We start from the raw sequence: 13,046 nt of genomic DNA, 5'->3' as shown, positions 1-13,046 counted from the left end.
TGTGCCCCCCCCCCTCATAGCTCGCCATGTTGCCAGAGAGTGTACCATGCCTTTGCTGGATGTGCCATGCCCCTTCACTGTGTATGCTGTCACAACCAGATCTGATAGACAGGAGATGCTGGCACAACCAGACCTGATGAGACAGCAGATACTGTCACAACCAGACCTGGCAAGATAACAAATGCTGTTACGCCCAGAGCCAAGGGCAGCAAGAGCAGATCCACAACTGATAATCCATCTCAAAGCAGACCAATGAACAAGCTTGATAGCAAATATTACTTCGGAGCAATCCTCAACCGTTCATGTTTTGAAACATACTACTCTGTGATCAGGTCAATAGGAAGGATAGAGGCCAAAGTCCGAGTGCCTTCAGGTGGATTACTGAAGGCTATGTTCACACCAGATCAGGACATAGGCACAACCATGGCAAACAAACAGAAACAAAGACAAAAACGCTCATATTCTTCGGACAATACTGAAAGTGAAACTTTTATTTACTATCAAAAAGCACAAAGTATTATTACAATGTTATACAGTATATGATATAATGAGGCTTTTAATACATCTTGTACAAATTAAAACTACATGGACTTGTTGAAATAAGCTCACCCATGTGAGCTAAAAAGGCCAAATCCACAATCCCACCAGGCTATTTTGGCAATCCCCATGCAATTTTTTTGCCCCTCTCAAAGTTTCCTGAATCATGCTTGAATATAAATAGGTGTCATTTATGAAAATCCCGACCATTTTGGGTGGAAGGAAAACATTCCCCAAAGCCTTCTCCATCATCACATTGTAGAGTTAATAAAGATCACATTAATTAATCTATTTACAATTATCACATTATGGAAGCAATCAAAATCTACATTAATTAACCTATTTACAATAATTATTTATAGTGCTGAACTAGTTGATACCATACTTGCTGATACCAATAATGAATAAATATTAGTCTTTATCTATTCTTGCTGATACTAATACAGTTCAGATAATTTCATTTTCAGTATTGATACGATTCATATATGAATGAATTGAGCATATACAGGCCCCACTATGCTGTATGTTTCACTGACTATATGTAATATACATACTCTTTCAGAGTCAAAATTTTTGACTTATCACTAAGAAACCATATCAAATCACAAAGCAGACAAATAGATACTAAATAAATACCCTGTTTTATATGTGACATACATGTCGCGACATGCCTGGCTGGCATGAAATGAAATTTACAGAGTTCCTGTTTCAATCAATTAATCAATCATTAGAGCATCCCTATAGACATATTAGTAGCGCTCACTACAAAAGAACTGGACGGAGTTAACTAATGAGTCGCAGGTACCAGTACTCAATTTAGAACTTGGTTCTGAAGGAAACTCATGATCTGATAACAGTTATAATTCATGAATAAATGATACCCAAGAGGCATCCAGTAGGTGACCACACAATTCAGAACATCGATTCCACAGAACCTGATTTGAAAGTTTCTAATGTTCAATAATTTGACGTGCCGTCTTTTTCTCCTTTTTCTTCGACAAGAGGTGTGTGCAGTGGCATCAGTGATGTCGGCCCATCTCCATGTGCTAACGTCTTTAGCCTCCGTGGTCGCCGAGGAGACGGAGGTGGAGGGTCGATCGGTAGTATTTGTATTTCTCCGTCATCGTTCATTTCACCTATAGCCCGGAAGACATGAGCGGTTTGGGGTTCTGACCCTCGACGGTTAAATTGGCTGAAATGGGCAATTGAAAAAGATTATGAACACAGAGACAAATTCAGCAGTTATGCAGGTTAAGGAGGAGTGTCTCGAGAAAACTGCAGGCCAGCACCGATGGGATGGATACCTACAGCACCTTCCTATGGTTCACAAAGGAACTCTCTAACTATCACAGTGCCGGCCTGGCCTTATCTTAAGGCAAAAAGTCTTAATACTGATCTACTGTAGCTAAAATAATGTGAAAGACAAATTTTTTGTTTTTAATTTTTACTAATTATCAACTTATTTTTGCAACAGGTGTCCTATTATCACCATCTCCGCCAGGACGTTATTCCCAATGAAAATGTGCCAATAACATGATGTGATGTTGGTGATAAAACAGCGATGATAGCTACCTCCTCAGATATTACACAGGCCGGGTTTATGGAAGGTTTTGATCAAATTTTCCATTTGTCTCAACTCAAGCAAAGACTAAGCTACAGCATGACCAGCATGTCAGCAACATTTTAGCATAGAATAGAACAGCACAGAAAAAGTCCCTCACAAATTTTAAGCGATTAATGTTGGTATAGGCCCAAACAAGCATAAGACAGGTACAATAATCTTTATAAACAAGATAGACAAGATGGCATTAATAAACTAGAGCAGAAATCTAATGTGACATGTTGTTAAACTCCCAAAGCCTACAGTCACTATTCAAAAGTTGCGTAATATTTTATATGTTAGACATTTGAAGAAATGGACAGTTAACTTCAATCGTATTGCAGTTAAAGGAATGGTTAAGTGCATGCAGAAGACTATAAGCACTACCTCATACAAATAAGACATTGCAACAAGTATCACAACAGCCCAAGGTCTGACTTTTCACTTTCATAGTCCGTATCTCGCACCCGCGTGTTGTAATTTGTCCAAAAGAACGACTCCCTGATCCCGTGTTCTAAATCACTTTGCCATGGAGGCGTCAACGGTATGACAGATTTGTCAGGGGGTCGGCAGTCGAGGATACTGGCATTGTACAGGTCATCGGAGTTAGGGGGTGATCGCAGGCTGGGTAATGGGGAGCGGGGGCTGTAGGGCGATGGCGAGGTAGCACCCAAGGGCTCTGCGGATGAAACGTAAACAAAAATATTGACAAACGTAACGGAAATTAAGGATAAAAAGAACATCAATGGGTATGGTAGGAAGGATAACTTTTTAAAGGTTTAAACTATCATCAGTCTTCGTCAAATCCACCAAAATTAAATGTTTGTGAGAAAATGTTGGTCACAGAACAAATGAAATCAACACCAAAAGCATGTGCAACAGACACGATGATAAGGTCAAAACACAACAAAAATGTGACCTTTTTATTTTCCCTATCATGGGGAAGGGGGTCAGCTTTTGCCGAGCGCCCCTCTGTGCTGTGAATAATAAAGTATGAACGAATGATTGAAATTTGAGATTGTAACCAATAGTATTAGAAAAACATTTGAATCAGCATGCTTATGTTAAAAATCAACCGTATTTTCACTGCAGTTTTTCTAAGTGTGAAAAGGAACACTGAGTTGAAAATTTCATTGGGCATTCAGAGTGGATTCCTTTTCTCCCCCAAAATATGATAAAAATAAACTAAATTCAAACAACAGTTCTAACTTGTTGGACACACTGGCATGCAATAGTCACCTAGTTCTAGTTCTGACTCAAAGTTGGAAATATCTGACAGGGTCATTGACAAACATTCTGAAAAAAAGTTCAGCTTTATACAGCGTTTTTATTTAATGAAGCAATGTGAGTGATAATTTCAATGCCATTTATGTCCATGACAGAGTTGATTGACAGAGGCTAAAATAACATGCAAGGTACAGCCATGCTGGTACTATCCCTATGCCAAATATATTAGCTGTTAAAGTTACCAGTAGGTGAAGTTAAAGCGTCAGACTACAAATTGGTTACGATAATAGGCAACCTGCGAGGTGCGAATTCATTGTTGTGAAAATCTTCGCTGTCTTCTGACAGTTCCAGAGAAACTTTTTGCGCTTCCGCAGCCGGTTCATCTTTTTGTCGGTGCCGCTTGGGACTCCGCACAGATTTAGGAATTCCTGATTGAAGAGATTAAATGATGACAGCAGGGACAGAAACTCTTGAGGACCTCATTGTAGAGAAATGCATGGTCAGACGAAACAGCAAGTAAGAAACAGGCCATATCTAGATATGAGATCATTGTGAACAGCAGTAGAGAGAAGAAACAAACTCAATTTTTCCTGAGCCAGAAGTTAATCATCTCAAAAAGGTTTACATCCTGTGTGATGGCATTGCCAATCTTTTACAATTAGTACAATTAGAACAGTCAATCAGGGAAACTCACCAAGGGAAAATAGAATTAAATCAATATCATTCAAATTACCTTGGTCTTCACCAGATCCTTTTGACTTCTTTCTGTGTCGTTTTTCTCTCGAGCTCTTTTCGTTGTCATTTGGGGCCAACATTTGATTACTGTAGAACAGGAAGAAGTGCAAAAATGGTCAAATCACTAAATATGTATTTGACTAGTTATTTCATTATGTATTTTCAAAAAGATATTCTGTTGATAGCCTCGGTTCCGACCAACAGCTTAGCTCCAGTCATGTGGTGTTTGGCGAAACAACCAATATCTTGAGGACAGTTAACATGAAGGTCAAACTGCTCACCTTGTTTCATTGATGACATTAACACTTGATCCCTTGTTGTTTGGTTTGTTCCCTTCATTCTGACTGGTCGACGTACAACTCCTGCTACGTTTACGCAGACCAAAATCACTTCCATTTTGATTGGCTGACTTTGCATCCGAGTCAGTTTTCCGTGCAAATTTCCTGATGGAGAGAAGAACACATTTTACTCAAAATGGGGGATCTCTGCCTTGTGTTTGAGTGCCGCAGAACTTGAATAAGAAGTGGAAGAAGAAGATACAAGGTTCTGGCAAAGCACAAATTAAATCCGCTATGAGGGTCAGTCATTATGCCTCATGTCATTTGCTGGCTCTGTGTTAAGCTAGCTCTGTTTATTGTTTGTAGTGTGTGACATTATGTGATGTCATTTTACAGTTCTGGAAACTTAAAAAGGTTCACCAGCAGCGGCCTCGCTCTGCCATCTAAAAGAACCTATCAAAGCTTTGCTACATTGTTAACCGACCTGAGAACACCCAATTCTTTATCATCGCCACTCTCCATGATTCTGGCCACCTGATATTTTTCCTGCAAACAAAGAGTATGGAATTCAGAAAATGTTAAATTCATTAAGAAAAACAAGACGATCAATCAGGAGAGATTCTCCACAATATCTACTTCATCATAAATGATGATTTTAAGGACTTTGAATTGCCTTTCTGAAGCTACGATATCAAAATACCTGAACATTCGGTATAAACACCTAAAAAAACGAGGTGTACCCTTGCCATAAGAACTGGCATCTAACTAATAACTATCATTTATGTGACTGCAGTCTGTAATTCATGTGTACCTCCGATATACAATAAACCCTGATGGATCAAAAGGTCATATTTCTAGAAAAAAGCAAAGAAGCATCAAGCTGTAAAGACTCGGCTATAAGAATTCCCCCTCCTTCATGCTTCTGCTATAATTGAAAAAAACTGTCCATACAGTTTTCAATAAGCAAAGATAAATGCATATATGAAGAGTGTTTCGAGATATGTTTATGATGCTGCAGCCAGAACGACCAACAATTTGTTGGTTGTCGCAACATTTTCTGATTTTATTCATCTGTTTGGAAAACCAGAGGTCACCAGTGTTCCCGCTCACCAAGCATCTACTACCTAGTCCTGTTCTATGGACTCACCCTACGCATTTCCAGGGCAATAGTTTCAGGCACATCAGGAATACAGGCAGCAAGTATAAGCCTGATGGCAAACACAGCATGCTGTAAACAGCAAACACAATGACAACATGGAATACAAGGAGAGAATACAGAAAATACAGAGGATGCAAGGTCAAGGCCATTCATCATAATGGGTCAAGGTCATGACAGGAACTCAAGGTTGTTTGGTGATTTGAGGTCAAGTTTATAGTTGCTGGAAATGAAGGTCAGTGCTATGAGGTCATGGTTGGGGTTATTGATTGGTTTAGGTTTGTTTTTGGTTAATGATCTTAGTAAGCACTAGAGAGATAAATTATTTTGTCAGAAAAGCCACATAGAAATGAGTTGCATCCTCAGTGTATCGTTAGTCAAAGATCAAAATAGAGTAATCTGAACAGCATACACACTTAGTATACCACTAGTGGAGTACAATGAATAGATTATAACAACACAGCCTGGACCATAACTAAATTTCACTCAATTCAGTTGCAAATGCAATCATGCTTCCGATATAAGAAATTGCACAACATGCAGTCACAGCTGTGTGTTGCAAGAGATTGCAACAAACGCCTATATGCACTTTTAAAGATTTTAAAAGGGCCATCCCTATTTAATTTTGGTCCAGCCTGAAGTTGATAGTTCCATAATATGAAACCTAATCAAAAACGCCTTGGCAAAAGAATCAAATCAGTAAAATAACTTCACACAAATCAATACGCCCAAACTCTTGCAAAGTCCTTCACCATTTCATTGTTCAACATTCAAATTTTCAATAAAGTATTTGAAGCTCCCCCCTGAATTCTTTCTTTGACAAGAGTAAAGAACAAAAACCTGAAACTGATATTGATGCCACTTCTGTCACCAAGGATTGATGAAACAGATGAGAATTGTGGGTAGTTAGAAAAGCTTCCAGAGAGTTTCAAGTGGACTATTTCCAGTAATGTGATGATTTATTTGTCATCTAAACTGTTGATCACAAGTTGATGTTTAGTTTTTACGGGTAGATTGTATTTCATTCCTGTATTTTTTTATGGCAAAGGTTCAAGTGAACTCAACAAATTGAATACTAAATAATTTCAAAGGCAACATACAGTCATGGCCAAACGTTGATACCAGCAACATTGACAATGGCCGACCAAACACAGGCATCTTACCATTTTGAGTGCATGTTTTATTCTCGTGGGTATACCCGGGAACAAATAAGTCACTATAGGACTCAGGACAAACAACACGTGCTGGGGATCAAGAGGAAATTCTTTAATAAATTATGATAGATTTGGCAAGGGGTTGGAGGGGAAGAATCTTCCTTTGCTCTACTCTTGGATCAGTTACTTCTTGGGGAGTAAGGCCTCCACCAAGGTGGGATGAGCGTTTTTTCATGCCACCATGGTTTAGGTGCCAATTGGGTTTATCTGTCTGGGTTGTATCATACTTTTTAAAGGCCCAGTTCATGGTTTAGGCTCTTCTTGTGGATTCTAGTGAAAAAAAACAACTGTATCACAAGTGTCAGAAAGCTAATCCAATGAGTTGTTGTGTGACTGCAGGTCATTCAAATCTTTTCCCTGTGCATGGCACCGTGTGTGTACTCTCTGCTTCCATGAAACACACACGACCTTACCATTTTTAATGCTACACGAATACGTTTTGGGACATCGGGATAAAAATATGCCAGGACCTGGCAGCTTGTAAATAAAACATGCTGGGAAGGAGAAAGGGAAACTTCAATCAATCAAAATCTGACAAAATGCTTTCCTAGCATCTATAGAACAGAAAAGATGCAGTACCCTCTAGGTTACACAGTCAGTGCCACAAACATGTAGTGGCTGAAGTTTCACAGGTCCCCTAAGCTGATTATAGATTTCACAACAATTAGTCACATGCATAATTATGATAGTTATGACAGGAAGTGAGGAACAAAACTCCTTTACAAACAATCGCTCAGTTTTTGCACCCTCAACTTGAAAAAAATCTCTCAATTCAGCAATTACCCAGCGATTTGTTTCGAAATGACAGGAATTGAAGGTTTTCCAAAGCTCTTGAGTGACAGTGAAGGAGCTTCGTAACCTAACAGTTAAGTTTTATTTATTCTTGCTAACAGTTATGCATGCAACAATGTTACTTGGTTAGAGTCTAAAGCGCTTTAAGCCTACCCTGCGAATGTCTAACTTCAGGTCGGATGGCGTGTCAGGGATCCACCAGTCTACTATAAACTTGATGGCAAGCACCCCGTGCTGGGCAGAAAAAAATCAAAAGCAGTCAGATGAGGGGAAAAGTACATGAAATATATGTGTTACAACTTATTCCTGTGATGGTTTGCTCATATGGCTTTTTAGGTGAGCATAAAGACTAGATTGATCAAGCCAGAGCCGCATGGTTTTAAGCAATCACATGCAGATGCAGATCTGGCTAGACCTGGGCTAGGCAAACCCTGCGAGGTCTGGGATAAATGTACATGTGATGCACGTGTAAGGCAAGGTGGAGTAAAACCATTCTGTAGCATGTATCATACATGAAGGATCTAGCAGTGACATACATGATAAATTGAGACAAAAAGGCATGCCAGTAGTCATCCTGTGGCATGCATCACTACATGTAGGTAAAGTGCATTGACCAAGGGGACACAGTAATGCAAAGGGAGCATTGCATTTCTATACATTTGACAGCTTTGAATAACACATGGAACAGAGAGAGACAGTGAGAACTGATAGTAACTTGGAAAAGCTTAGAAAGTAACTGGGTGAGGGTGGAAGGTTCTCTGGGAGGGGACGCATTGGACTTGTCTTCCTGGTTTACCCTTCTTGAATTAATCAGGAGCTCGGGTGAATCAGGGATACACCACGCAGCGGTCATGCGGACAGCCACAACTAAATTCTGGTGAAGAGATTATGAGAATGATTCAGAGGGGGTTAGGGCGCATGAAGTGTAGATTAGTTGCCGCCTTCCTGAAAGAAACTGATGGGAATAGATTGACACAGGAACCAAGCTGTTCAGCTAAATACAAATAAGATCATCAAAATAATTAAACCTAAGAGAATAAGCCAGCCGGAACAGGTTATGGGGCAGAAATGAATTGATTAAGAAAGCGAATTTAAAATCAAGCCAATAGAACAATGGTTAATCAAAGAATCTACTGAATGATCTACTGATTGCTGTGCAATAGATTTATGCTCTCAAGGTAAAGGGTTAAAATAAATGAAAGGTTTATTCAGATGACGATAACTAATATGCAGCGGTCAAGGTTAACCCTGTACCCTCCCCAATCCTCCCCCTGGTCAGCGGTTGACTAATTTAGTGTCCAATCAGTGTCCATTTCTGCCTTATCATAAAATCACAAAATTAACAACTTTAGAAGGGTATGTGTTTGTAACATCTGCTTACCTCAAATCCGATGATGAACCAGAGCTTTTGCGAGAGAAGGGGGAAGTTGTTCCTGCCGTAAGATGACGTGAAGGCAATGAGGAATGCATTACTAACAACTCCACAGATGTTGACAAACTCTAAGATTCCATACCACATGCCTGACAATGAAACAAAATGTATTAGCCAACATGGATGAGCTAGGATGAGGGGTGATAAGGTCAGTAATCTCGTCGAAGACTCCGGGATGACTGAGTCACTTTGAGCAATGCCCTGTCCATCGAAAAGCACTATCAGAAATCAAACTTAATAACTTCAAAACTTAAACACGCATAAGGATATTCCCACTTCATAGCTATTCTGTTATTCATAACTTACCAATGTCCTGAGAAATATAGGCGACAGGTCGTCTGTACCACCAGATCATCCTTTTGGCATCAACGCTGGCATCGATGAGGTTGGTGAGAAGGGCAATCAATGGAGCAAGTGGCAGGGAGGCAGAAAACAGCTAGAAAACATTAGCATTCTTTTAGAAGAGCTGCAGAAATAAGTTGGCCTGTCACTTCAAGCATTGAAAAATACAGTGTTTACGTTCAACAGAGAATAACACACACACACCAAGGAAGAATGCTTGAAATAGGGCTCAAACTCCTGACCTCTAGGCCCTCGAATTCCCAACAATAGACGAATTTTGTCTTACCATAAGATAGCCATATTGGATGACTTTTTCTGTGTATTCACTAAGGGTGAAATCCTCCAGTTCTGGCTTCAATCTCTCTCGCTCGATATACTCATTAGGATCATAAATGTCAGTTTCCATCATACTCGCATGAATTTTGTTCTTCCGGCAACAGGGACAGATTTTACCCTTTCTCCATAGAGATTTTCCCCACCTGAAAACCAAAGAAGATATGAGTAAGCGGAGGTCAAAATCAGAAAGAAATTTGAAGTTGACAAAAAGTAGATGTGTAGGGCTCAGGCACCGAGTTTAAAATACCATGAATCAAGAGATTTTTGGACTCCTTGATATTGAATGCACTGATATATCCCATGAAGAGACCTCACTTGTGGTGAAAAGCCTTTACATGGAATTTTACTTACGGTAAAATGATGTCGGTGAGAAGCTTCGGTAGAGTTTTTGCAATCATTAGCACCAAGACTTGTAGAGACAGCATCGACATGCAGTTGGTTCCATCATCCCCACTGCAGACGTCAACATACTTTGCACCGAGACCCAAGATACCGTTGGCAAACAACGTCTTGATGTTCTGAAAAAATTGATGGAAAGATGAGCTGACATTTGAAGAGAGAGAGAGAGGGTTCTTGCCTATAGATCTTTGCATGTGATTGGGAACATCATTTACAAGAAGTGACCTTCGCCACTATGCAGCTTGAAAACACTCATTTTGTACCATTATGAAGACTATGTCATCAACTGATGGAATAAAAAAACAAGAGAGTCGGACAGACCAAACTTATACTTACCCCACGGAAGAATGCAATATAAAAACAGGAGGCGTAACTGTTGGCAAAACTGAATGCGAATAGTTTGATGATGAGAGCATTGTCATAGGACGTCTTCGTACGATGATTCTCTGCAAGAACAAATAGAATATTTTCTATAGGATGGAATCATCACAAGAAGAACTTGTCAAAATATGCCACAAGAAACACACAAACATACTTACCCCAATCGGTGAATTTCACAGCCAAAACATCGTAAAACTGAAAGAAAAGACAAAAGGCGTATCAGTCTGATGTAACTGCCACCACTGCTCAATATTATATTATATAACATCCTCATTACTCCTTTCAGGACCAACCATGCAGGCCTCTAAAATCACATTACATTACATTACCTTGCCGAGTATTAGGATGGAGACAGCATTCAAGACTGCCGACGCAATCGTCGATGCTGCAAGACACTGCCAACCCGCCATAGTATCACAGTAATCAACGCTGATGATGACACGGTACACGACAACCGCACCCACACTGATCAGCACAATCGTCACCTGGAAGGAATAAATAAAATTTGATAATGTCTGGAATGATAAATTTTCACACCTTTTCAGAATTTTTAATTTGGTAGATAGCAAAATTCCTTTTTGTTTTTAAAAAAACAAAGGGCCATTGGCCTGGCTCTCAACGGCCAAATTCTACATTTTGTCCTTGCCACTGTACTCGGACCAAGTTGTTGACAAGGATAATGTTTGCTACAAGAGAACATGCTGTTACCCATCATGGGCACTGATCTGACTGCCTCATCCTTACCATCATAATGAGCACGGAGCCCGAGAGAAGGAACTTCAAGAACTGCCGCCATATTGGATAATACCATGTGTCTTCATTCGTGACAGGATCCTGAAAAACACAATTGAAAAGAATGAAATGAAACTATACTTTAGGAAGTTAGGCCTCAGGAGTGTGCTTGTCAAATTTGGTAAACATTGGTGCCAAAAGTACGTTCACCCCCCCCCCCCCCCCCTAGCACCACATCGCATCCTCCAAAACTTACTGGTCTGGTCTTGAGTCCGTAGAACTCCGCCCTGTCAGGCTCTGTGTATTCAAATGAGTCCACATCCCACTCATAGGCCAACACAGCATTCTTCCTTTTCCAACTCTCCAGAAAGATTGTACCTAGAACACAAAGCAAAAACGCCATAACTTATTGAGAAAGGAAATTGAAGGCTACATCAAAGGTTTTCACGGATTTCTTCAGGGAATATGCAAACTTACAAGATGCACAATTTCTCTTTCTGTTGAGTATTAAATGGGCCATCCTTTCGATTCCATAGCTATGAAATCCTTTCACTTACCCCATAAACAGATAATGAGTGAAAACCAAGGCGTAACTACATTGTCAAATGACTCCTTTATGACATCCAATATTTCACTCAGTTTGGCGACCAGTCTGAAATAAACACAAGGGAACTGTTAGCATCCAGCTGAGGATAATCTGACCAATGACAGACGTAAAAAGCTTCGAGGAGTTCTTATCAGCAGTTTAAAAGAACTTCTATAATACGACTTCTCGACCCCTAGCCTAGAGACTTGAGCCACGAGACCATTGTGACTCCCATAATACAACAAGAAATTTAATCAAATTACTGAAGTGTTAAGGACAATCACCACATAAAAATCGCATATTGCCCAGCTGACACAAATGTAGGAATATAACAATGGACCGAAACAAAAATTCATAAACTAATAGAAGCGACACATCCAAACTTCCAAAAATTAAAGATATGGTCACGACATTCAATTGAATATAGGAGTACATGTAATCAAGATGTCAAAATTAATGATGTCACATACATTAATTTGAAGATAAAACTAATTTATAGATGCAGGTATGTTAAAAATTAAAGAGAACTTTAGTGCACACGGACAACTGTGTCATGACAGCAAAATCCAGGTTGCAATGATGATATTTATCACCGTAACTGTCAGTCTAAGTTGCTTATGTGCACTTAAATATTGGTCTGAAACATCATTCTCAACACTTATATATGTACTTACAGATCAGAGAAAGTGACTCTGTAAACAGAACACTTGGTTTTATTAATAGATCACTGACAATCAATAATTATCAACTTTTTTTCGGAATGGATGTTAGCAATTGACATGTTATTGAATGGCTGGCATCTGAACTCTTCATATAATATAGTTTTCTTTATAGATTTGGGTACTGTCAGCTTCACTTTGCTATAATTATCTATTTTTTCAGAATAGCTTTGAGCCACTTATGCATATGCACTCTTCAGATGTAGATCCTAGAATGATATTTTTTGTTGACTTACACGGCCAATTCATCAGGTGCTGGAGTTGTACCATTTAAAAGAGGTGTCGACGTCGTGTTCACTGCCATACTATTTTGGGCAATATTTCTCTTGATGCTGTGGAGGAAAAATGTGGTTAGTAGTAGAGTCACGATTGCCGTCTAAGGGGGGAAACAAAACTGGAAAAAACATCAACAGTGAATTTTCAGAAAAATAGTTTACTCATGAAACCAGAGAAGAACAAACACATTGAAGTAAAACTCTGCCCACTCTTTTAATGATCAGCTCGGTTAGTTGAGAGGCGTGCAAGATTCTCGGCAAGATGGGAAACTGGTTCCCAAGTTGAATTATGATGATGTTATTGA

The 13,046-nt window shown here is 39.5% G+C and overlaps 1 protein-coding gene across 13 annotated transcripts in view; it reads right to left on the bottom strand.

The window, feature by feature from the left end:
• Positions 1 to 459: 459 nt before the first annotated feature.
• The window catches only part of LOC135493101 (anoctamin-4-like), a 28,373-nt gene continuing 15,786 nt past the window's right edge, over positions 460 to 13,046 (bottom strand). For 2 of the 13 annotated variants that reach the window (XM_064779999.1, XM_064779998.1), the window contains exons 7-24: positions 12,703 to 12,798; positions 12,422 to 12,439; positions 11,719 to 11,813; positions 11,418 to 11,539; positions 11,174 to 11,263; positions 10,759 to 10,914; positions 10,588 to 10,624; positions 10,385 to 10,494; positions 10,001 to 10,167; positions 9,600 to 9,792; positions 9,278 to 9,407; positions 8,921 to 9,060; positions 5,525 to 5,605; positions 4,862 to 4,923; positions 4,381 to 4,542; positions 4,098 to 4,186; positions 3,660 to 3,792; positions 460 to 1,729 (exon numbers count right to left, since the gene is read on the bottom strand). In XM_064779999.1, coding sequence (XP_064636069.1) covers positions 1,495 to 1,729; positions 3,660 to 3,792; positions 4,098 to 4,186; positions 4,381 to 4,542; positions 4,862 to 4,923; positions 5,525 to 5,605; positions 8,921 to 9,060; positions 9,278 to 9,407; positions 9,600 to 9,792; positions 10,001 to 10,167; positions 10,385 to 10,494; positions 10,588 to 10,624; positions 10,759 to 10,914; positions 11,174 to 11,263; positions 11,418 to 11,539; positions 11,719 to 11,813; positions 12,422 to 12,439; positions 12,703 to 12,798 — 2,116 coding nt within the window. In that variant the 3' untranslated portion in view covers positions 460 to 1,494. Of the gene's footprint in view, positions 2,817 to 3,376; positions 3,434 to 3,606; positions 3,793 to 4,097; positions 4,187 to 4,380; positions 4,543 to 4,861; positions 4,924 to 5,524; positions 5,606 to 7,692; positions 7,774 to 8,335; positions 8,414 to 8,920; positions 9,061 to 9,277; positions 9,408 to 9,599; positions 9,793 to 10,000; positions 10,168 to 10,384; positions 10,495 to 10,587; positions 10,625 to 10,758; positions 10,915 to 11,173; positions 11,264 to 11,417; positions 11,540 to 11,718; positions 11,814 to 12,421; positions 12,440 to 12,702; positions 12,799 to 13,046 lie in introns of all 13 variants that reach the window. The other 11 variants (XM_064780004.1, XM_064780001.1, XM_064780000.1 and 8 more) reach the window with 11 other exon arrangements.

The sequence above is a fragment of the Lineus longissimus genome, chromosome 9, assembly GCF_910592395.1.
Source record: "Lineus longissimus chromosome 9, tnLinLong1.2, whole genome shotgun sequence".
NCBI classification, from domain to species: domain Eukaryota; kingdom Metazoa; phylum Nemertea; class Pilidiophora; order Heteronemertea; family Lineidae; genus Lineus; species Lineus longissimus.
Note: the sequence above shows the minus strand (reverse complement) of the source record. Positions and strands in the feature narration are given on the sequence as shown.